This window comes from Centroberyx gerrardi, chromosome 3 (assembly GCF_048128805.1).
Source record: "Centroberyx gerrardi isolate f3 chromosome 3, fCenGer3.hap1.cur.20231027, whole genome shotgun sequence".
Classification (NCBI taxonomy): Eukaryota; Metazoa; Chordata; class Actinopteri; order Beryciformes; family Berycidae; genus Centroberyx; species Centroberyx gerrardi.
The window spans coordinates 14,544,510-14,570,177 of NC_135999.1; the positions used below are offsets into that span (position 1 = coordinate 14,544,510).

Genomic DNA, 25,668 nt, shown 5'->3' on the forward strand with positions numbered 1-25,668 from the left:
CAAGGACCAAAACTGAGAGAAGCGTTATGTGTGTTGTGTACATGTGTATGAGAATGTGTGTGCTGTGCGACTCACGATATCTCTGAATACGATGGCCCTAAGGCGGTTAATGTCCATGTCCTGAAGCAGCCGGTCCAGGTCTCTGACTGGAGACATTCCACCTGTCACTGCATCAACAGGACTCTATACACACACACACACACACACACACACACACAGAAAATAACATAATCACCACACTGAAGAATATTCTTGTCTACAACTTGGTTTAAAATACAGTATGAGTGCAAACTGCACATTTACACCAATCAGGATGTTTATTAATCCATGTGCACTTGACGGAGAAGGGTAAAGTTTCGGGACTTAGGGAAGCTATCCCTCCTGGGACCATGTCCTTAACATAATGGCTTTTCTATAGAGCCACTGCATTATAAATGAGCTTTTACACACCAGTTTCAGGGAAGAAAAGCATGACTTTACTGGAAGTCACTGTATCAAATCAAAGGGGCAATGACAAAAGGCCTTGTCTAGTGTAACAAATAGCAGCCAGTGTGGTAATACAATAAGATATGAGCTAATGCAATAACACTTGGTTGTTGTTGGCGGGAAGCACAAAGGGCAGAGCTTCTTCTGGTTTACCAGAGTGGAGGAGGAAAACAACAAAGGATGATGTCGGTGGTTATTTTTAAGTGGAAGAACTAATTCTAATAATAGTCTATATGCAAACCATTAGGAGAGGAAGAACAAATTACTGAGAAATTACAATACCAAAAACAGCATATGTATAATAATGGGAGACACCTGGGAGACAGAAAGCAAATTTAGAATTAATTACACCAGAGCAAGTGTAGAAAAGACATAAGATAATGAAATGAGGAGGAGAGCTGGGTTACTTGCCTGAGCGGCCATGGACTTGGCTGTCCCCAGCAGGGTGCTGGGCATGGCTCCGTAGCTGCGTGCTGAGGGTTCAGTGCCAGGCTTGAACAGGGCGTGCTGCTGACACTCCAGACAGTTCCTCACTGCCATAGCACACACTGGGGAGGGATGGAGAAAGAGATATTACATGACATCATATAAATGGAATAATTTCCAGAGAAATACACAATAGAGAATGATCATAACAAGAAATGGTGTCCCTAAAAAAAAAGATGTGTAAAAAAAAAGTGGAATCAAAAACAGGCTCATGAACTGAGAAAGGTACAAGAAGAGCTGCTGAGAGAGACAAAAACAAAGGAGAAAAAGAGGGGGCAAGACAAGGTCAGCGCTCTGGCCAACTCTGGCAGCATCGTTCACTCTTCTCTGCTCCACCTCTCCTCCCAAGGTCATAGTGCGAGGGTGTGCTCATATCACATCCTCTATATGGAGCTCCTATAACAAATGATGCTGCTAGGGTGTGCACATGCCGAGCATGCAACAAGATACATCTTTCGCCGCAAAAAATATTTGTGGTTTGATAACTTTGGGAAGGTTCAACACTGGCACACTTACCATATCCAATCTGATGTATTGCTCTTCTGTTTGAGCTTTTTTTTTCTCCCCCCCCTACTACTTTGTTCTGTACTTGACAACTGACAAATGTTAACTCTGAGCCGTTTAGATTACAAGGGGGGGGAATTATTCCGTCTGGAAATGGGCTCGCTTTTTCCATTAGGACTACTCATTCATACGACCATTTATAAAAAGGAAGGGGGGGGGGCTAAAACCTTGTTACAGTCTCCCAAAATCAGATTAGGTGCCAGCAATGGGGAGAGCATACCTCATCAAATATTCATTTCATAACGGCTGCTTGCTAAAAGTGGACTTGTATAGAGGCATCACTCTCCTGCAAAACCCCAACTGTAGTTGGATAATGTCTGAGCTAAGAACCGCTCTTTGTTTAACAAGGTGGCATACAGACAACCATTTTGTTTATGTCCTTCACTGTAATGAGTATCTAAAAGCAAAAACGGATACCTGGATATGCACCGTTGCCTAAATGGAACAAAGTATGAAGAAATTATTTAAATCAATGTACTAAGTATTGCATGACTTTCTCAGTGTGTGTCATTGTGAGTGTGTATTGTGTTGATTTGTGTTAGTTGGGAAGGTGCGCCACATAAAATGAATAATGTAAGTATTTCAATATCTTTTATTCAGCTGGAGCGGGCCTTGGCTCTTGAAGCTGTCAGAGGAAACTTTAATAGCCTGGAACAGAAGGCAGGAAAAGGCCTGGGGCTACATTGCACTACAGTACAGCCAAGGCCATTATGGAGAACTCACTATATCATGATAGCAGCCATTTTAGAGTGTTGCCATGCAGTGGGGTTATAATAACAAGATAAGAGTGTGCTGATATGAGCAGAGTGAGAGAGACGGGGGAATGAGAGCAGCCGAGGGAGACGGAGAGGAAGAGGGCAGGAAAGAAAGAGAGAATACAGAAGGGGGGGTCAAAAAGGCTATGGGGAGCCATGACTGGGGCTGATACAAGAGCCTACTGCCAGCTGATATGAGGAGGATCGATGAACAGGGGAGGAGAGCGGGCTGGGTAAAAGGAGGAGATAAGAGAGGGAAATGAAGTGAGGGGACAGAGATGAGTAGAAAGACAGCTGAAAAACTGAAAAATTTGGTAGGTTCAAGCAGTGGAAACAGGACAGACAAGGGAAAGAAAGTGTAAGGTTAAGAGGGAAAGAGCAAATTCAGGAATAATGAGTCAGAGAAATGGAAGGGGTGGACCGAGCGAGGGGGGAGGGGGAGAGCATCAGCACTCAAAAACGGGGACAGAGAAGAGGCCAGAAAAGCAAGCGCAGGCAGACTGACAAAAAGACAGACGGGCAGAGATACAGTAGCATGCCTACCAAGGCGAAGGCACTGTCGCAGGATGCCTCCTGAGGACATGTTTTTCTCTGCCTCGATCTCAGTGAAGTTGAGGGAGCTGGCGAAGATGAGAACGTCCACGAGGTTGATGAGGCGCTGCAGGAAGGTGACCGAGGCCTCCACCGCCAGGCCCTGGGATGGCTCAATGTTCTCTAGCTCATGCTGGTAGCAGAGACAGGGAGAAATGAGGCAATTACATGGTTAATTAATGACCAAATAATTATAGAAATGAAGAATAACCATTCATTTGCTCACCCAAAACGATGGTGGTTAAGAGATTAAGGCGGGATAATGTTGGCAGTTATTCTGAGTGAGCGATAATTACAGGAAGGATACAGGGTGAGTGATAAAATAACGATAATTATTAGAATTTTCTTTGATATAAATATAAAACAAATGTTAGATAATAGTCGATATAATTTATTTTCAGGCTTTGACAGCAAGCTAACAAGTGACACCTCGTGTGGTCATAACTGAGCTAATCAATGCAAGATAGGTTGCACAGTAAGAGGCACACGTCCACCGCAGCACCATGGGCAACTGTTTTGGTTACTATAAATTTGTAAGCTTGAGTGTGTGTTGCTGTGATGCAAATTTATGCAATAGCAAACAAAAATAAAAAATCCCCACAGCTACAACCTTTAACTTTAGCTCAAATGAGGAAGACAGTTGATAAGAAAGGTCCTTTAACTTTGGCAGTGTGGAAATATTTTGGCTTCTGACAAGAAACAGAGAAGCATACATTGTAAACTGTGTCAAAGATCCATACCAACAGTCAAGTAATACTATGAACCAGTTGCATCGGTTGAGACAATATCATCCTTTAGAGCACGCACAATGTAAGCAACTGCAATCCCAAACAAGCGCTGGTAGTGAACCCACAAGAACCAGTGAACCTGCTCTGTGAGACTAACAAAACTTCTCAGCAGCAAACCATAGTATCAGAGTTTTCCAGCACTGTGCATATTGTAATAATTATTATTATTGACTTATATAAAACATTTTAGCATAACATTTTGAGCCACATTCATGGCATCTTTGTCTTTGTATGTTATTGTGTTTGTTTTGTTTGTCTTCGACTTCTTCGTTGTACTGTTACCTATCTGCACTACATAAAAAAATAAAAAAATAAATAATAAAAAAATTAAAAAAAAAAACATTTTAGCCATATTGCCCAGCCTTATGGGAGATTACATCCAAGTCATTAACATTATAGCAAACTGACACCAATTATATTTCTGTACTGTCCCAATAAAAAGCACTCACAGACTTAGCCAATTGTAGCCAAATTATAATGGAATTGAACATCAACCCCTTTCTTCTCAGACAGGGCGGTCAATTAAAGAGTATTGACAGAAGCAAAGAATCATGTTACCTAAGAGCTACAGTCAAATGGGTCAGATGACACAAAAACAAACTAACCATGTTAGGAAGCGGCTAACTGTAGTCTAATGTGATTGGGAAAGGTCAATGTGGATGGATAACCTCCTGCGACTGGAGCTATCTGAGACACATAGACACAGACACACATACACACAGACACACAAACATCGGGGGACTCACAGAAGAGGAGGTGGCAGCAGACAGCAGAGGCAGGATGCCTCCACAAGCCATGATGAGGTTGTCCACCACCTGGGAGATGAGGTGCACACTGTTGTGGACAAACACCACGTTCTCACTGCTGTTCACAAAGTCCAGAACTGTCTTTGTGGAGTGACTGAGAGGCAGAGGAGAAAAAGAGAGAGTTCTATAACATGGAAAACACTCCAAAATGGCAGAAACATTTAGTTGACATAATTGACAAAATTGAATATGCAAATGCATCCCCATTAGGGATGGGACAATATATCGAAATTAAATATATCGCAATACAAAAATGTGACAATACCTATCGAGGGGCAGAAAAATGAATCGCAATATTAGCTACATTTATTCTGCTGTAGTAATCACAAATGAGACGGCTTGCCCATCACAATTTCACAAGCTCTCCATCCAAATTATATCATTTGCACTTTGTAATGATTTTTAAATTAAATTAATTTTTAATTTGTTGTTTACATTCTAGCAAGCTAATGCCTTTGCTAGAAAGATTTGTGTCTTAGAAATAAACATAATTCCGCACAGTCAAACTTTGTTGTCATTGAACTTTTATTTATCATATTGTATCGTGAGATAAGCATATTGTCCCATCCTTAATCACCATGTCACATTATTTATACATTTTCAAGCTGTATGCATTAAAAATACAACGCGTGATTAACGGTCAACAATGCAATGCACAAAAAAAGCATTGGGTGGACGCACTGCTTGAAAAGTCTAGCTTCGCGACATATAAACTCCTCCACATTCTGCTCAAAGACTCAGTGAATCTGTATTTCGATTAACAGTCATCATCAGAAGATCATTGTGAACCCTACCTCCTCCACATCTGGACATCTGTCTCGATGGAGAAGAGCAAGTCGGTGAGGAGGCGCTGGTGCATGTGGGACCAGCGGAACTCTGGGATACGGAACATGGTGGAACGAGGGGCCGAGGTGCTGCTCTCTCTGGCCTGGCCTGGAGCCCCTCCTACCGCCGCTGCTGCCGGCTGGCCTTGGCTAGGATCCTGTGGACACACACCACAAAGACATATACGTGAGTAGCTTTAACAGGAGGTAGGGCCGGGAGAAAGCAGTTACAAAGAGTTTAGAGTCATCTTTGTCTAATTAATTACTTGGAAAAAGATATTTACATCAATTCCAGATGCAACGAATGCTAGTAAAAATAATGCATTTAAAGTATGCAACACTACTGAATAAAAACTAAAGATCAAAACTGTAGAAAAAATAGAAAATGTAAAGAGAGTCACATACAGTTGTAGAGGTCTCCTTCAATTCAAGTCTCTCGGTGTCTAAGGCCACATTGGACACGTCCAGCCTGGCAATCTTGATCTCTTTGGTCTTGGAGTCTGCACTCTTCTGTGTGTCAGAGCTAGTGGATGCTGTGCTGCTGTCTGGGGCCTTGGTCAGGTCTTCTTCTGTGGTGGTGCCAGTGGTCTCTGAAGGCTGGTCAGGTGAGGTGGAGGAGGCAGAGTCCGATGCCGCTGTGGCCTCCTGGGCTGTAGAGGGCAATGTGGCGTCTGTGGGCTGCTGGTCTGCAGCAGGGGTGTCAGTGATGGAGGAAGACGGTTCATCTTTGTTAATGTTTTCTTTGGGTGGTTCTGTCACATTTTGTTCTGGTGTTTCAGCCGGTGTTTCCAAACTCTGACCCTCCAAAACAGACCCCTCCTCTTCCTTTTCGCTTTCTCCGCTTTCCTTAGTTTCCCCCTGTATTTTAACCTCCTGCTCCTCACACTCTCCCCGCTCCTCGTCATCGTCTTTCTCCTCCGTCTTCAACTCCTGCTCCTGTCCTTTCTGCTCATCCTTCTTGCCTTCCTCCTCTTCTTTTTCAACTCCCCCCTTTTGTCCTTCCTCCGCTTCCTCTCCGGCAGCAGCAGAAACGTAAGAGGACTCATCTTGGCTCTCATCAGCATCACTAGGGTGGACCTGGTCGCTAACCGTTGACACGTCAACTAGGTCCTCGTTGAAGACAGAGGCTCCGCCCACCGCGCTGTTGTCCAGACAGGCCGAGGTCTCCGGGGACATTTGGTCATTCTTACCTTCTGGCTCTGATGCCACCTGCGGTTCTACATACGCTTCGTTCAAAGAGTCCTCCGTCATGGAGTTTGACGATTCTTTGTTATTGTCATTTTCATACGATTTGTCATCGTCAGTTAGAGGTGTTTGTGCGTCATCTGTCGCAGACATTTTGCCAGCATCTCCAACCACTTCCATTACTTTCGCATCATCCGTTTCTGGATTTTTTGCGCCATCCGTTTCAGTCGGGGCACTAGCTGCAGTTTGCGTATCACCGTCGTTCTTGTCAGTGGAAGTCTCAGTCATAGGTTCTTGCTGGTTGGTTTCTCCGTCGAGTTCATCTTTACTGGTTCTCTGTATCACAGTAGTTTCAGTCTCTTTCGCATCACCTGAGCCATCGCTGGAAGACTCTTGAGCCAACTGCTGGTCTTCCTCTTCGGCCCTGGCCAGAATGTTGGACACGGTGATGGATGCGTGTCCCCGTTCACCAGCGGCCTCAGGTGGGCTGGAGGCGACGGTGGTTGCTGAAGCAGGGGGAAGCTTCTGGGACGACTCATCCACAGTGAGCTCGATGACAGTGGAAGGGGCAGTCTCCTCTCCATGTGGCCCATTAGCGCATTCCAGGATCTCAGAGCTTTGGCTGGCGCCGGAGATGGTTCGGATTGTGCTCATAGACCCCCCCGACTCTTGGCGCTGGTACTGACGGAACATACGGGACAGGTTCTCTTTGTGCTGCTCAAAGGTTACCTGCAAACACACGATAAAATCAGTCACTCTACTGAATTATACTGCACTTTAATCAGTTTTTTAAATTGAGTGTATTTTCTGGAATGTTGCTAGAAAAAAATAATGTGAAGAGAGTGACTATGCTGATATTTGGGAACACAGAAAAAGGCTTTATTGACAGGACATTTTAAAGTCACAATGAAATTAAAAATGACTTTTTCACCGAGTGACAGTAGTTGATTTTCCATGCCATAATATACACCTATTTAACAATAAATTCTCCCCAAAAATCCCCAAATTGTAGTGTATTTTTAGATCAAAATCCTAGTACTTTTACTTCCTGGAAAGTGTATTTTTAGCGGTTACTTCATGGTGCACCAGTAGGTGTACATAAAATATCCAAACAATAATACCGTCACATATTTTGAACAATCCTCCTCCCCGCTTCCCCTGACATCAAATAAAACTGCCTCTCTCTCCCCAACGGACATTCCCTTGGTTTACAGTCGGCCACTTTTGAACAAACCCTCCCTGTGTTATGTCCCACCTTAACATCCTTAACGTTTTAACTGCAAATACATCAAATCACAGAAGCAAGATGCTCTCAAATACTGTTTTATTGTGACTTTAACATATTTAAACTTGTTGCTGAGTTTTAAATATGGGGCCATTTTTTGTGAAGTTTCAAAACACCGTCTCGCTCTTTATTATGTGGAGCTGTCCATGGCCTATTAACCCCTATCAGTCTTTTTACCATCTGATATGGCTAGGCTAGACTGCTAGTCTATAACGACAATGGTCTGCAGTGGCATTTGAGGAAGAGCCCATCCATGTAAGCAGTCATAGATTAGCAGTAGATACTGTTAGTGTGTGTCTGCTAGCTGTGCAGAGTGCGTGTCCAGCATCGGCAAATCCTCCCACGCCTAATTTAAGACCCTGCATTAATCACTGGGCTCGAAGGACAGAAAGTCAAAGATGGGTTGGAGGGGGGAGAATGAAACTAGACCCACTTTGCTGCTTTTTCACCTGAGGCTATTTAGAGAGAGAGAGAGGGAGCGCAAGACAGAGAGAGCGAGAGACAGAGAAAGAGAGAGTGAAAGAGAATGAAAGAGAGAGAGAGAAACAAAGAAAAAATGAGAGAGCCAGAGATGAAAAGGGAGACGAAAAAATAAGACGGTGTGTATAGGAGAAAGAGGAAGAAAGTGAGTCAATGAGAGGGGGAGAAAGGAAAGGGAGAGAAAGAAGCTGATTATTTGTAATTAATTAGGCGTTATTGTTCTAAATTAGCCTGCTACATGGGTGCTCATTAATCTTCTGTAGGGGGAAGCAGTGATTGGTAATCCATAGCTTTTTTCTGAGTGCAGAGCCTGTTCTAAATGCACCAAGAGAGTCTCTCTCTCTCTCTCTCTCTCTCTCTCTCTCTCTCTCTCTCTCTCTCTCTCTCTCTCTCTCTCTCTCTCTCTCTCTCTCTCTCTCTCTCTCTCTCTCTCTCTCTCTCTCTCTCTCTCTCTCTCTCTCTCTCTCTCTCTCTCCTCCCCCCCCCCCCCCCCCTCTTCTAGTGATCACACAGCGAGACCTTCTACCCCATTAGTTTGAGCTTAATTTGACATTTAGCATTTTTAGCAATTAAAAGGCTGCATTCAGAGTGCACTCCTATGGAAATTACGCTGGAGTGCAGTGCTGCACATAACGTCATAGATTCAGGATGCAGTCTGTACATTAAGATGATGTATGTTGGCCTTAAATGGGGCTCTGTAACAGATCCAGTTACCATTAGACAGAGGTAGTATATGTCTCTGTGGTTTTTAAAAGAGCGGTTAGCGTTGCTACAATATATAGAAACTGCCTTGGGTGGCTAAGACATCAGCGCTGATCTAATCTAATTTCATTCTACTCCATGACTCGGCCTGGCCTCAGTGGGGTATGGAAAAATGTTATGGTAATGTACAAAAACATGGTGGGCTTTTCTAATGTGACAGGTAACATGGTATTAACTGGGCGCAGCACGGCCAGATCATACAAAAGATTTGAAATGCTTTGGAAAGGGACACTATTATAAACAGAAAGAAATTGCAATACTGTAGCATGGCAGGCCTCTGTTGTTCCACTTCCATAATCCCCAGCTAGAGGCCCACAATAATGTAGACACAAAATACTTTGCTATTTCAACTTTTCTATAGTCACAGAATACTTGAGTACATCAGACAGCCATCTCGTTTCCAAAACAAGGCAAAACTATATAGACCCAAGCCGTTTCATTGTCCCTGTGCCTGTGCTGTATAGCAGATCTGGAATCAGCAGGCGCCCCGCAGCACAGCCTGTGAGGTGAGGGTCAGGGTGGCAGCGCTCTGGTCTACAGAGGGAGACCCCCACAGTAGGAGCCTGGGAGTCCCCATTTAGATCAATAGATAGAGAGCAACCACAAAACAAAGGGGAAATGGGGAGGGCAGTGTGGCTCTAATCCGATTACCTAAATGCAATTCCTCCTCCAAAATCAATGTCATCTGCTACTGCAGTCCTGGCTGTGTGGCTTCGCTCTTGCTCACAATCTCTCCATTTTGCGCTCCTCGCTAAAACTTTTTTCTTCTTATTTTTCTCCTGCCCATCTGACGCAGTAATCAGTATGTAGTCCTGAGTGGCAATGTCTATGAGAATCACAGGAAGACAGCCTTACAACCACTCTCTTCTACAAAGATCCCTCTTGAGGATACCATACAGTGAATGAGAGTTTATAGCTGACTAGTCAAATCCGGGGGATTTCCATTAGCCAACCATTAGCATATTTCATTTTAAGCTTTTAATTATTACTCCAGAATTACAAGATAGCAGTCACAGCTCACTGTGGCACAGTAGCACTTGCTTTCCAGTGGATAGCACAGACAACACTCAATGCACGGCTATTATCTGGCATTGACTCTTCAATGTCCTCACTTTCCCCTTCTTTTGTTCACTTGTCAATGTATCTATCTGAAACCCTGGGCTAAGAACAACAGCTTGAGTCTTGTGTGTGTAATGTCTCAATAACCCCAGGAGGCAATGAGCTGTATGGACAAACTGTTTAACTCTACTCTGTATTCCATAGTAGACAATTAGACAATTAAACTCTATTGCTCTTAATACACTAAACTTCCAAACATAACTGCAAACTTCTCAGCTTTTTATATATTCATAAATGTGTTACAGTACAGTATATTTTGTCCGTGATCTGTTGGCTCATTTCTGCTCATATTTATCTTTGTGTTGGAATGTCTGACAGGTATAATGAAGTCAGCTGACAGTAGGAGCCTGAAGGACAGACGGTCCTTCACGCACCGATCGCTCTCTTTTGGAGATCTCCTCGTTTTCAAACTCATTTGTGTGCAGAGATGGACGAGGGGCACCTTGGGTGGCTGTGTGGGCTGTGAGTGGGAGGGCTGTTGTGTCAGCGTGCCCACCTGCAGGAACATCTGTCTATTCAGAGAGACACATATGCAGATACACTCACCTACTAATGACAGACATACAAGGATATGCACGTACAAACACACACACACACACACAAACACAGCAAGCCAGTACACACTGATTTTCTCTCATTCTCATCTACAAGTCTCAAACAAATTCACCAAGTGCCTATTGCTAGATGCCAGTAAGCAAAGAAAAAAACCACAAGGTCAGCCTGAGGGAGATCTGTAAACCATCTCGCCCCGTGGCATCGTGAGCTGCTTCAGCTCACTTTAATGTTGGGCAGAGAGAGTGAAGCTGGAACCAATCACAAAACACAAGTCGAACCTCTCTCTGCTTCCCAGTAAGAATGTCTAAAATACACATCCTTTCACCTACAGGTTCATCAACCTACATCTACAGGTTGATATGACTGTACAAAAAAGTTAAATAAAAAGAGACAAAATAGTGTAAAGTGATGGCCACGTGGCAACAGTTGCTTTCAATAATAATCAAAGACAGCGCTGGCCTTGTGTAACCTCACATGGTCATTCTCTTCATTGGTTGGCTAACACAACCAGAAAAGAAAAGTAAAAAGTCTGACAAGTAAAGTTGCTGGGTGGAAGTCAGCAGTTGCATTCAAATAGCCAGTCCAGTAATGCAAGGGAGGGGCTTGACATATGGACAGAAATGGGAAACTTAAAAAAATATTTTATCCTTGTCAGAAAGCAGAGGTTGTGTGTTAAATAATGTAAAAAAAAAAAAAATAAATACAAATGAACAAGTCTGACATACTAATGAAAACGCCACGCTTGTAATTTCACCATGGTACAAACAATGCAGAGTAAATTATGAGTGAATATATGCACCTAAGGATGCAAAGGAGAAGTGTGCAAATGTATTTATGAATGCATGTATGTACTTATCAGGAGGCTCCCAGTGGGCTGGTTGTATTTATGAGGCCTTGTTTCTGTGATTGTTCTCGCACAGTTCAGATGAATATTCAATGGGCTCAGAGAGAAGGGCTTCCTAGAGCCCAAGAGAAAAGGAAGGTAAAGAGAAAATGTGCCTCAGCCACTCTCTCCTGGTAACACACACACACACACACACACACACACACACACACACACACACACACACACACACACACACACAGGTACATTCAAACACAAGCATAGACACATGCATGCACACACACAATTGTACACACACGCACCCACAATCATGCACAAACACGCACACACACATACAGCCCTGCAGCAGTGGGAGGAGAGAGCAACAGTGACAAACAGCTTTGGTGCTACAAAGGTGGCAGGAAATCTATAAACGGGACAATAAAATTGCAATTGAGTTTCTTTAGCTTTTTTTATAGCAGATGCATGTATCTTGATGGCTAGCACCCGCTGCAACTATCCGATTCACAGGCGGGGGCCCTGCAATGTGCGTGCGCGTGTTTGTCTGTGTATGTTAGATCTTGTAAGTGCAAGTGTGTATTCACACCTAGTGTGTGTGTGTGAAATTCTGTTTTTAGATGAGTGCTGGGCATTGTAACTAGAGCCAAGAAGAAACAGCATTAATCTTGTGCAATTATAGGAAAAAGGCAATTACAGCCTGTCGTGTAGTAAGAAGAATGAACAATTTCGGCACAACACCAAACTAGGCACTGTGCTAGGCAGCAAAGTGAGACTGCAACACTCTGCAACTACACAACCATGTGCAACCAGATAGAACAATACGCATGGGGTGAAACTAAACCCCACATAGACAAGATGTTATGCATAAATAGCAAGTGACATACTTTTGACATACGTTTTTCTTTTTTTTTCTGTATTTTACAGTAAAATACAGTGACATCATTGTTTCCATAGATGCTGGTCTGCCAAAATCACAACAAAATATTGCAGGTGCACTGCCATTTTTTCTGTAATTGTCAAACAGAAATACTACAATGTATTCCAATTAAACTGCTATATTTCTCAGCAGATTTGTTTAAGAAAGGGGATCATATAAATGTATTTTAAATATTGAAATAGTGATGTAATGACATTACGATTTAGTAAGGCATGCAATGAGGACCCCCTACTACAGTACATACATATGCTATATTTTGCCATTGTGTCATATTACACTGAACAAATTGTTGTTTACTGTGCCCCGAACTTTATGTCCGTCTTTTGTCAAATACTGTCCTTGCTATGGAAAATTTCCTTAGACCTTCATAGGTACATATTGTATTTTCCTTCCAGTTGGAGGTTAGTTGTACAGTGTTCAGATGGTGCGGAGAGATGTTGAGAGTCCAGAGCATTCAGCACACAACACAACATCCTGCTCACTGCTGCCTTCAGACTGATCATGTCCCATGCAGTCTATCTGTGCCCCCTACTGGACACCAACGCTCACAACACCCTCACTACACCGACGCGTCTCATATCACAAGCACTTATTTAACTCAACCTTCAATCTGCCAGGCTTAAAAACCCCCCAGACCACAATCTGACACCAACCTCAATTACTTCACTGCTTTGGAACAGAGTAGCGTAATACGATATCAACACTGAATTTCTAAAGCAGTATTTTGAATTCAGTTTTTGGAAATAAGAAGTGCCAGAAGTTTATTTTTATCTGTGCAATGTGAAAGAAAGAGACTCTATACATAAATAAAAGAGTGGAAGGGCTGGTAGGCTCACTCCCATTGGTTTATACTGTAACTAGCTTTTAAGTCATAATCAGTGTATGGCTTCCATAGCTGGATCTGATGGGCACCGAGAGTCAAGGCTTGATTACTATGCTAGCCTACGCTGTGAGTTACCAAGGGCGGATGATAGTGCTCTCTAATTTTTTTATTTGGTGAATGGCATTATGTCAGGTTCAAACTAAACATCTGATGGGTGGCAGAGCTGATGGCTTTGACTGAATTAAATATTGCTGTCTGAGTAGCTGGGATTTAATCCAAGGGACAGAGTAAGTGCAAGGATGTGAACTGAGTCTTACAGCAATAGTCATGTGGTGACTGTTTAGGCTGAGAATACTGTAGAAAGACATGCAATACTGTGTGCGTGTGTATGTGTGTGTGTGTGTGTGTGTGTGAGAGTGAGTGAGTGTGTGTGTGTGTGTGCCTGCGTGTTCTTGTGTTTAAGACAGACAAAGAGTGTGCGAGGTAAAATGAGAGGGAACAGAAACAAAACACAAAAGACGGAACAAATGAAATGGATAAGGAGAGAGCAGAGGATCCACAGAGAAAGATAAACAAAGCTGTGTCAAACCTTTGTGTGTGTGTGTGAGGCACGCATGGATATAATGAGCGCTCTGACCTTGGAATGGGTGATGGACAGGGTGTCCACCCAGACGCGCCAGCCGCCCCACTCGTACTTGATGGCGTGGTAGAGCAGGATGCGGAAGATGGCATACACCATCTCTGTGATCTTCTGCTCCTCGCTGTTGCGCGGGTTGATGAAGCACAGGGAGAGCATCCACTCCTGCCACACCGAGCACTGCAGCAGGCTCCTGACACAAACACACACGCACGCACAGATATGAGAAAATGGCGTGTCTGTGTCAGTATTGTAGCGTGCGGTGGAGTGTTCGACGAAACCCCCCGTGAGCCCTTTCTATCTTCGGCGTGTAAACGGTGTATGGTCTAGTGTGGAAGGTGGTGCTCTATCCCACCGAGCTGTCGACTCCTTACCTGCGGTTCTCTCTGCTGTTATTGAACAGTTTGATCATGTCTGACAGGAAGACCCTGCGCACCTCCATGCTCTCGGGGGACGGGGGAGAGTTCTTCAGCAGGGCAGCCATCACCTTCAGGATCTCTGGAAACATTAACACACACACACACACACACACACTATGTTTAAAAAGGACTGGGATGAGAATTTATTTATGGAGCCACTACAATCCACAAGTCAATATCTGAAAATGTCGAGATACTATCTGCTAATAATGTATATTTGCGTGATCCATTTTGTCACATAATACATTATAGCACATTTCATTTTCAAGACCAAAAAAAAAAAAAGTTTTGGATTTGGAAACGTTCTGAGATCCAAAGATTCTGCTTGGATATAAAAATTGCTGTTTGGGCAAAGAAGGGGAAACTCCGCAAATCAACAGCTAAATCAGACATTGGTCTCAACATGTGCAAATCATTGTGTCACAAACTATCTCAATTCCCAGCTGTACACACCTGAAAATCTGTGGCTGTGGTAAGAAAAACAGAACAGAGGAGAATAAAAAGTGCAAGCCATTGATCTTTATCACACTGTAATGGTTTTGGTATTGTTTCAAATGAGAGAGCCAGAGTCACAAGGCCCTTCTGGAAGGCTTGGCTTTGGTTAACCCAAAGAGACTGACTGTTTAGATGAATTATCTAGACAATGTCAGTGTCCATTTGCTTTGAGTAGAGAGACGGCGGGGCTTGGGTTTCACTTGTCTCTCCAGACCTTGGCGCTAACCGATGCCCCCTTGCCCCGGCAGACGGTTGTGTTGTTTCTACGCCTTAGTCACTCAAATTATGAGTCGCTGAACCTTTACCGCCAGAAAATTACCCCAGCATGTACCGGGAATGAGGATGGAGGGATGGCGTATTCCTTTCTTTTTTCCATTTGCTCTTGGTTCCCTTCCCTTGAGTTAATTTGAGGGAAACGGTACTTCCTCGGTTTGTTTGATTGGCTCTGACGTTACTAAAGACTGCAATCAGGGGGCCATTTTGGGAGTTTGTCGCAGATTAAATCAAGAGAATGCACAGCAAAGGAGAAACAGACCACCACTCTATGTTCCATAGCATGCGCTCACATGTACAAACCCATACAAGGTTTCTATGATATATACCGCCTGTCTGGGATGGTTGGGAAGGAGAGTTTTTAACACAATAAAGGCTTAAGATAATCAATGTGTGACTACGGCAGTACCTTGTCAGATTAAGGCTGGTTGGAAGTAAACCTTGGTTGTGATTACACCAAGCTCTTGGATTTCAAGCTGATTAAAGTTTTGTATGTGTGTGTGCACGTATGTGCGTGTGCACGTGTGGGTGCGTCTGTGTAACAGAGAGAGATGTTTTCTTTTCTTAGTTGAACTGAATACTTTGATTTGCACATATGAAAAGATTTTGTGAGCTGACATGTGAAATTGGAGGTAAGTAATGGCCTGAAAATACTCCGAGACATGATAGGATGGGAACACTGATCAAAGCCTGGGGTTGCTGTTTCAGCTTATTATGTTGCATCATATAGAAAATAAGCATGCCCTTTCTACTAGTAATGAGGCACTGGTTGAAAAAAAATAAAATACGCGTGGAATGTGTGTGCATATATACGTATAAAGAGAGCTTTTGCCATTCGAAATCCCTCAAGCAGTTTCAATGAATACCTTACAAGAATATGAAAGGTAAAGATGAAATAGGGAAGAAGCGACAACCTAAAGGAAAGTATATCTTATGAAACAATAAAACAATATAAATTGCTTTCATTCATAAAATACAGAGCGCAGAATAGTAACAATACACTAAGTATAATGGTAAAATCAAAGATGTTTAGATGATGCCATCTATACTTGTTATTACTACTCCTATTCACTTCACTAAATAATAAAACTGTACAAATACTATATATAAAGATTTGAGCAAGGGTATTAATATAATAAACTCTACTAATGTATTCAATCATTAGCAAAATAACCATCTGCTATACCAACATATAAAATGTTGTACAATTTGAATTCAATGCTTTAATAATTTCCATCACATTTCTAAATACCATTTCTCTGTGTAAATGAATCCCGATGAAAGATGTCGCAGACTTAAAACCAGCGGTTGTATATCACACAAAGTATTAGCACCATCTTTATGCTAAGCTTACATCAGAGGTCGAGTTGTATGAAAATAGCTTCGGGCTGCAAAATTTATGTTGTTCATTTGTTTGACTGTATATAGCAATCGCACAAGCCCATGGGGAATATCCTCCAGTGCAGTGTGGAGCAATAGGCACGGAGAGGGTACGCTGCAGGGGATGATTTAGGAGAGCAGTGTGGCGCAGAGGGGGCACTTACGTGGGTTGAGAATCTTCACAGTGGAGTCGGGGTCCGGATGCTGTTTATGGATCACTTGAGTGCAGATCTGCTCTGTAAGAATCTACCAGGGGAGAGAGAGGGAATTCTAGTCATAAATATCCACACACAGCACAGTTAACAACAGAGAAACAAACTACACTACAGTCATGCATAGCTATGCGTTTCACCATCACATATATTCCTAAATAATTGTCAAATTAAGATTCAGCAGAAGGAACAGCATGTTCAGTCTCTATCGGCAGTACGATGCAATGTGAGGAATTTCTCTAGAGTTACACTTATTTAAATGTTTGCCATGTAATTTATTGTTTAATGCAATTAATTAAATCTTCATATTGTGCAGTCTAGGCAAAAGGAAAATCAGACAAGGAAATGGTGAGAAAATAAAGCAAAACTGTACCATCTAGGAAGTTAATGTGATGTCAAAATTCAAGACAATATGCGTGTGTGTGTGCAATCATGTACACACATACAAATACAACTACATATACACATTTCAACAGAGAGGAGATTACAAATTACAAGTTCAGTTCTATCAACACATGCCTGGAGCATGAAAGTAGGGAGAAGACTGACCTCGAAGAGCACGTTGTAGGTTGTCATGGTAAACTGGCTGGAGTTTAGCATCAGGCGTTCAGTGAGCAGGGAGAAGAGGCCATGACCCAGCATGAGCTCAGATTTCCTCCTGGTCAGGGCGTTAGGAGGTCAAAGGTCAGGCAGGGTAAATATTAATATTTGTCTATAGCATTGCTATAATACTTCCATGGTGTTACTGCAGCACCCTTTCCTAATTGGAACATGATACATCATATTGACTTAATATCATTATAATATAATTCTGACACTATGATCATTATTTCACATTATTTACAAAAGAATCATACTGAAAACATTCTGGATTATCATTAATTTCACAAGTGACAAGGGCAAAATCTGAAAGCGTCTGCTGAGTCACAGAATCAGAATGGTTGAAATCTATAGTGGTATAACTCAGCCGAGCTCCAGCTGACATTTGACATGGAGGAAATGAAAAAGAGAATTCCTGCTGACTAAGTAGGAGCGGTTCTTCACAGAGAAGTCCTCATTGCTTTCATCTCTGATCACAGATCAGTTCCAATTTTAGGATTATAACTCAGTTACAGAGCCATAGACAGTTTGCAGATAGGCTCCGGGTCAACCTTGCATCCAGACCGTGAGCCTTTACACTGCTGCTAGGACTGTGGCTAGAGCTAGAGCTGGGGCTGGTGCTGGTGCATAGGGTGAACACACTATAGTTGGTGGTTGGTAATCAAGATAAAGCTGGGAATAGCTTGCAATATGACCTGAATCTCAACAAGCATCCCCACCCAAATAACTCTGCACCTCTAATTGCTCATTAGACGAAAAGAGGGCCACATTTATATCAAACGAATTCTCAACAAGAAGATGGAACTGCCGTGGGTCAAACACGATAATTCACTATTTATTTTGACAGCGAGGCCTGCAGACTGAAAGAGAATCCGCCATCAACCTTAACTCAAGCCGCTTTGATTTTGTTGTCTAAATTTAACTGTATGATGAGATTATTTTGCGTACTACAGTATTTTACAGTTGATCTTAACAAGAACTATTATGAAACTGACTTTTTGCCTAAATAAAACGTAATAAAAATAAAACGTATAGAACTATTTAAAAATATAATGTACAGCAGATGTCTAAATGTAAGTTTTGGGAAGATATAAAGCTTTGGGATCAATAATTTAGACACTTCAAAATAAAACGGCATTCCCTTTCAATTAGTACTGTATATTAGTTTTAAGATTTTTTATGCACAAAATAGTGCCCTTTTTCTATTTTGTTTTTTATATTGCTTAAACAGACTGAACTGAAATGGACCCCAACACTGAACAACATAGAAATTGTGCAAACTAGAATTTGAATCATATTTACTCTATATGACTATGATGAGAATATCAGCTTAGTGGCTGCACTTACTTTGGTGGCAAGTGCTTCAGAAAGTAGCCCATGACTTTGAGTGCCTGCACTCTTATTCCTTCACTTTTAGATGCCAGCAGCTTGTAGATCACACTGTTGAAAAAAAGCAAAAAAGTGAAAAAATCTAAATACCAAGCCTGCATTTACAGTATATAATGAATATTATTTTTCATCATTGTAGCTTTCCATTAGAGAAAAAGTAGGATAACATTTATCATGTTCATGCGAAACACTATTATTTCTATTTTTATAACAGCATTTGATCTGTTCTAAAATGAAACAAAAACAAAAGCAATGAGCTATAGTATCCTCAAACTAAAGTGTTACATGAACTAAAAGTAATACAGAAAGCTCTGAACATACAATAAGTACCTACAGAATACAGACCATATATTTTCTACCTTAAGCCATAACCCTGGAAACACAGAGGCACGCCGTTTAAATTAGGGGAATAACTCAGAGCGCTGGTGAATTTCAATAGCGAGGATATAGCTTCAAATGAAACTAGCAAACCATCTTTATTGGTTGACCAGATCATCTGGCATCATTTTAGCCCCACAGTCAGAAATCACAACACAAACACATTGAAGAAAAAAAAATAGTGGATATGCAAAACTAAAGCTTTGAACATTTAAAATTATCTGATCTGCTTTTGGCCACTTTGACTTTGACTGAAAAAGTACAAAAAATATAAATACATGTAAATATAACATAAAATATATATGCATGTATGGCTAATGGAGGAGAGTGTTGAAAGGCGAACAGGTGATCACATTACCGTATCCCATTGCGCTGGTCGAAGGCCTGGACCATGGACCCGGGGTGTTCGGACATCACAGCCACTAACAACTGCAGCACATCCATGAGATTGTCATCCTGTGGGACAGAGAGCAGGGGGCCCGGGCTACTTTGGCATTCAATAATAGCATTGGAATAAACCCTGCAGCTAATGGGGCTGTAGTTGGTCAGCTTTCATCGCAACATCTTGAAAACAATGAAGAATACATAGTCAGTTGTGGTCCATGTCAATAAAAGACAAACATACAAAGGCAAGTATGCCTCCAGATATGCATTACAATTATTTCAATGCTAGTTTTGTTTTGGTTTTGTTTTTTGTTTAATTTAGTAGTAGTAAAGGTAATAAAAATTCATCAATAACAATAAATGAATGCATAAAAAGCATTTGAACTAAAGAATTAAGAATATGCTTTCAATAAAATCAAGGGCTGCTACATCACAGTGGATTTTCCAAAGAATGTTGTAATCACCCTTTATTCCTACAGGGTTTATTGTTTTACTGCTTCATTAATTTGCTATGCATCACTGCAGTCTAAACAAGACCGCTTCTGTCAGGACTTTTGACTGGCAGACTTTGAATACTAACAAGGAACAGTAATGCTTCCCTTTGCAGCAGGATTGGTCGACTCATGGTCTGCATATCAGATGGGAACAGAAAGCATGGGAACTCAAGAGGTGGAGTTATGTTGCCATCTGGTGGAGAGGTTTATACGGCCAATGTTGCATGGAACACAGCACGCATTCTTACCTCATGCATCGTCAGCAGGTAGTTGAGGATACTCTGCAGCTCATCTTCCTTGACACCATGATCCTAGGAAATAATTACACAAATCACTTAAACACTGTCTTCATTGATTATTTTTTACTCCCCACTGCAGACATGTAGGCCTCGCTGAACAGAGGTATCAAACTTGCTTTGGGAGGGGAGGTACCTAACTAAGGAGCTTAGTGCAATTAGTAAATTCAACTAATCACAATAGTGCCAAGTATATTGTTGGATTATTGATTAGATGGGCCCTGAACAGGAAATGTGAAGGCCAGTGAGTTCATAAATTCAATTTGATGCTCCATTAAAAAAATTACATTGACATTCTGATGTCTATATACATTTATTGAAAAAATAAAAATAAAATGTTTATCCTTCCTAGATTATGAACATGTACTTTTCTCACATTTGCTCCATTTAGTTTAAAAGAGCTTTTTGGAAACAAAAATAAAATATCCACATACATAATCAAATTAACTGCAAAGCAGATGATTAGACAGATCAAATGAAAGGAAAAAAAAAAGGTCAATAAATTATGATCAGTTACGTATCACCTTAAACCTTAAACCACCTGGGTGAAATATAAAGAGAATTGTGCTCTGACCAAGAGTTTAGCTACATTTACTGTTGTGAAGTGGCAGCTAGCTAGTACGCTTAGTCCATTACCTTGGCACCATTGGCAATCAGAGTGCAAGTTCACTGCAATCAAAGTGCACCAGCTACAGTACACATGTTGCATCACTAACATAAGAGCAGAAGCTCGGTGGGACAGGAATGATAAATATCACTGGCAAACACAATTTTGGCATCCAAATGTGCCACTTTCTTATGCAAGTCAATGTAGGTGTGATTTGAGTCATCCAGAGGCTCCGGGATTATAAGATATTTACTTTACTGTTAGGAGATGGAGGAGGGGTCTCAATAGACTAGATGGCTTTGTCAAATAGAATTGTTTTTTTCTGTTTTTTAGCATCATGAGCCATGGACTTACCTTCATTATGAGCTGCTTGACAAACAGCAGCAGAAAGGCTCGGAGGGAATGGATCTCCTTCTGGTTAGGCCTTGGACCATCTAAAAACCCAAACAGCAGAGTGACTATTGAAAGTAGCTTACTATAAATGAAATGAGCAGGACCCAGAAGGATTGGGAAAGGAATAGAAAAATAAGGGTCGCATGATTGACCTACTTTTTTCTAGTAAAAGTGAAGTTCTGCTCCAGATCTATCACTTGTAGGAGCTGCCCTGAGAGAGAGTGAGTGTGTGTGTCCATATTTCTGTGCACATGCTGGTGCATGCATGTCTGCATGTGCAATTGCAAAGTGTATATATTTGAAAGGAGGGAAAGAGGAGGAACAGGAACACCCTCCCCTACAGTATGCCTAGTGTTGCATGGTGTGTGTGTGCTCACCTATGCCCTTAGGCATGACTCCACTGCGGTCCTGGGGGTTGATGACCCAGTAGTAGTACTTGAGTGTATGCATGACCTGCAGTACCGTGCCCACCCTGCGTATGGCGTTATAGATGGTCACTGTGCTGATGAACTCTGTCGCCAGGTAGGTGTAGAGCATCAATTGCACCTGCAGAGGATAAAGCAAACACATATGAAAACACACATACACACACTCACACTCGCGCGCGTGCACAGCTTGAGTCGGAACAGAATAAAAATCCAATTTTAGTGTGACCTAGCTTTTTGTGCCTATGATAAGTGGAGGCCTCTAAGCCCCTAAGGGTATTAGGCAAGCCATTCTCATTTAAATAGCAGTCAGTGAGTCACAGGTGGAGGGATAACCTTGTACTCCAGGTTGAACTCTAAAATAAAAGGCAGGGCAAGAGCATACAGGGTAAGAGAAGGTGATGATGATGGTGCGTGTGAGTTTGTGTGAGTTCTTGCATGTGAGTTCTTGCATGTGTGTATGTGTGCCTGGGCGCATTTGTGTGTGTTCTCTCTTAGCTCTTATGAATGCATCAAAATGCATAATAATGTGTTACTGTGTATGTGTGTGTGCATGCGTGTATTCATGTTACCTTGGCAGGGGCGTGGATCCAGATGGCAGGGTTGAACAGAATGTGGTCACACAGCTGCTTGAGCAGCAAGACTCCATTCTGCAAGTTGCTAAGATATCTGGCAAAGGCCAGCACAATGTCCAGGACCGGCCGTGTCACATGCACCTTGGAAGACTGGAGCACAGACAGGGGGAAGAGGAGATGGAAAGTACAATAAAGGGGGGGGGGGGGGTATGATATGTCAGAGAAAGGAAGGGAAGGAGTGGTAAGAAGCAAGGGGTGAGGGAGTTGTAACAGGGAGAGGGGAGGGAAAGGACACCCACACACACAAGAGAAAGATGAAGAAGACCTCTTCTGCCTAACAAGCAGACAAGCCAGCTGTGACCTCCAAATACAGCTGAGGGAAAACAAAGTCTGTCTTATATCAAATGTTGATGTTTGTGTGTGCCTGTGTGTGTGTTTGTTTGTGCATATGATGTGATGGAGATAAGGGAATCAAGGTCAGCCATGATGCCATGATGTTATTGTCCTGGATCCATTATGAGTGCAGCTAGTGGTGAGGGAAGACAGTGTCACATGAAAAGCTCTCTTGTGTATTCTGTTGTCAGCTGAGCCAATTTGCGTGTCTCTCACCTTCTCCAAAGTGTAGCCAATGACCAGAAAGCCTTTGCAGGCCAGGACTTGCTCTTGCATAGCCACCGAGTTCTTCAACAGCTCCATCACAAAGGACAGCAAAGTGCAGCTGAGATGTAGAGACATACAGACAAGAGGAGGAGAGAGAAAGGGACAGGGACAGAGACACAGAGAGAGAGAGTGAGAGAGTGAGAATGAGCTATGTAAGCTGCTGACTAAGCCCTGGCTCTTAGAGGGCATATCCTACATGAAATGTGATTGAATAAGGGTGTCGTGTCACCATTGTGCTGGCAGAACAGATTCTAGTTAGCATCACCTTGAGGGCAGCAGATACAACAGAGCTGTAATTATAAGCAAGATGACCTCATGGCTTTCAAGGCAGCACTACCATACAAAATTAAACATAGAGAGCCTCATTTGCAACCAACATCTATTCTACTAACAACAAAAACACTACAATTATATAAACCCTATTGAGTAATATTAATCATGTATATTTCATCCAATCACCATTTTCTGATGTTGCAAAACCAAATCCTGATTTACTGAAGGCCAAATACCAGCTACATATTGTTCAATATTCCATTAAATGTATATATTTGTGGCAAGTAATAGTATATTTGGTACTGTGTGTGTGTGTGTGTGTGTGTGTGTGTGTGTGTGTGTGTGTGTGTGTGTGTGTGTGTGTGTGTGTACTACCAGACAGAGGTGTCCAGCTCATGGCTGGAGGGCTGGCAGAAATCCAGCTGTGCAAACAGGGGGAAGAGGACCTGCACACCTCCAATTGAGTGTATGCCACTCTGGACTGAGTGGGTCACCACTGCCTTCACATCCTACATCAAGAAACACACATGGTCATACATGGTTATATTTAAGGTATACATAGTCCACTCACATCTGGGTCAGACAGTGTTTGCATATAATTCTTAGCATTTTAACCCACATCAAGACAAAGTTGTCAATCACAGAAAAGTATACTAAATTGGCTGACTCCATGTAGGTTAAAAAACAATACGATCTGACCTAGGTCTGGGTCCATGACGTAATTCATGCACATATAACAAATTGGTCATTGAGAGGATACATTTTTGAGATCTTACTAAAGTGTTAATAGCCTTAGCTTAGGCTATTACTTAGGTTTTCAATAATATTCAAATCAAGACTTCAATTTTATAAAAACAAAATTTAAGTGATCTTGTAATGTGAAATGGAAAAAAGACTTGTTGCAACACTATGACTACCGACTGAGAAAATGTGAAAATACACGAGCCGTGACTTCTTTTCTTTCAATGCTTGGCAGCGTAACTGGTGCCTGGGCCTATGTGTAATTATGCGACACTAACAGCGCCTTGGTGACTGCATTTTTGACCCCTCAATAGGATGGGAATTTTGAGCATGGTATAGCAAAGCTGAAAATATAGGTCACACATTCTTTCATATTCACATATTCTATGGAGGTTGGGGGGGGGGCATGTTTGTGTGTTAGCAGTAGCCTCCCACACAAAGGAGATGAAGCATATTCTTTGATGAGAGGGCATGAGAGAAAATTCAATTAGTGTTTGAGAAAAGAAAACTCATAGTGGTGTGTGTTTTTGTGTGTATGTGTGCAGTAAGTGGTGAACTTCAACAAAGTTCACCACTTACTACTTACAGGAAAAACTTCCCCCAAATACACCACCACCTGTAGTTCCGAACTAAACCTTAGTCCCAGAGAAGGTTAATGCCATAATTAGAGCATCAAGTTGGCATTTTTTAGCATTTGCACCGCTGTCCTAATGAGGCTGTTAAAATGAAAAGATGCCAACTGGGGCACTTTCATTATCTTGGAGGAAGGGAGAGAGATGGGTACATCTGGAAAAGTGGGATGGGAGGAAGAGGAGTACAGGTGGTGAATGAATCTGCACTGGGGGAAGCATGACATCGCTTCAAAAATAACAGCATGGTGGCTTTTGGCTCAAGTTTGGGGAATGGCAACCCCAACAGTATCAACTCAAACTCCAAGGGAAACACCAATTATCTGTCATACAAGCACAGGCTTATGTTGGGGGCATAAATACCTGCAGCATGAGTGCGTGGGGTGAGTGGACGAAAATGGAGGCGTTGTCCTTGGGGGAGGACTCGAGGCAGAGCTGGGCGTCTGTGGCGCGAGGGTTGTAGCTGAAGGCAATACTGGAGGACAACTTGCCATCGTACAGCAAGGTCTTATGATGCTCGGCAAACAGCAAGTCACTCTCAGCCTTGTACTTAAATGTTCCCTGAGCAGAGAAGGGGAGACAGTCATAAGCAGTTGAGAGACAAGATAGACATAATGAATTAGTAACTAAGTGACTTTCTCAAGTACAAACCACTGAAGGGTCAGGATAGAGACAAAGACATCTCAAGGCTGAATGAAACTTAAAGTGCTCTTCTACTAACCAAACGCTGGTCTCCACTGGAGTCATGCAGCATCAGGCAGCTGTGCTCTTTGTTCAAATTAATATGTATGAAACAGAACTTTTGTTTTCTTACTCATGCGCTATTTAAAACAAAACTAAAACAAAACTTTAATCATTGTAATTCCAACATAACATCCCTGTAGAAGTTATGGAAGTGTCTCTGTGAAATTAATACATGTTACTAGTGTGTAGACATTCTGGTTTTATGAGTGCCAACCTTGTATCCCGGGCCCAGCTGATAGATAGCCAGGATCTGAGCAGCGCTGAGCGCCTCTCCAAACAGGTAAACTGCCCCCATCTGTCCGCAGAACACACGGTTGGCATCCGCCGTCTCAGACGAGCCCAGGAAACACTTGTCAAACGTCTGCAGCGGGAAG

At 42.2% G+C, this 25,668-nt stretch overlaps 1 protein-coding gene across 5 annotated transcripts in view; it reads right to left on the minus strand.

Annotated features, from left to right (window-relative positions):
• lrba (LPS-responsive vesicle trafficking, beach and anchor containing) overlaps nt 1-25,668 on the minus strand; it is a 193,755-nt gene that overhangs the window by 128,025 nt on the left and 40,062 nt on the right. For all 5 annotated transcript variants that reach the window (XM_078289964.1, XM_071923412.2, XM_071923411.2 and 2 more), the window contains exons 8-27: nt 25,509-25,655; nt 24,914-25,111; nt 23,556-23,689; nt 22,857-22,965; nt 22,245-22,397; nt 21,625-21,793; nt 21,209-21,288; nt 20,200-20,262; nt 19,432-19,529; nt 18,654-18,746; nt 17,256-17,364; nt 16,659-16,740; nt 14,302-14,425; nt 13,928-14,120; nt 5,706-7,214; nt 5,271-5,458; nt 4,417-4,570; nt 2,835-3,015; nt 898-1,034; nt 76-183 (exon numbers count right to left, since the gene is read on the minus strand). In XM_078289964.1, coding sequence (XP_078146090.1) covers nt 76-183; nt 898-1,034; nt 2,835-3,015; nt 4,417-4,570; nt 5,271-5,458; nt 5,706-7,214; nt 13,928-14,120; nt 14,302-14,425; nt 16,659-16,740; nt 17,256-17,364; nt 18,654-18,746; nt 19,432-19,529; nt 20,200-20,262; nt 21,209-21,288; nt 21,625-21,793; nt 22,245-22,397; nt 22,857-22,965; nt 23,556-23,689; nt 24,914-25,111; nt 25,509-25,655 — 4,029 coding nt within the window. The remainder of the gene's footprint in view (nt 1-75; nt 184-897; nt 1,035-2,834; nt 3,016-4,416; nt 4,571-5,270; nt 5,459-5,705; nt 7,215-13,927; nt 14,121-14,301; nt 14,426-16,658; nt 16,741-17,255; nt 17,365-18,653; nt 18,747-19,431; nt 19,530-20,199; nt 20,263-21,208; nt 21,289-21,624; nt 21,794-22,244; nt 22,398-22,856; nt 22,966-23,555; nt 23,690-24,913; nt 25,112-25,508; nt 25,656-25,668) is intronic.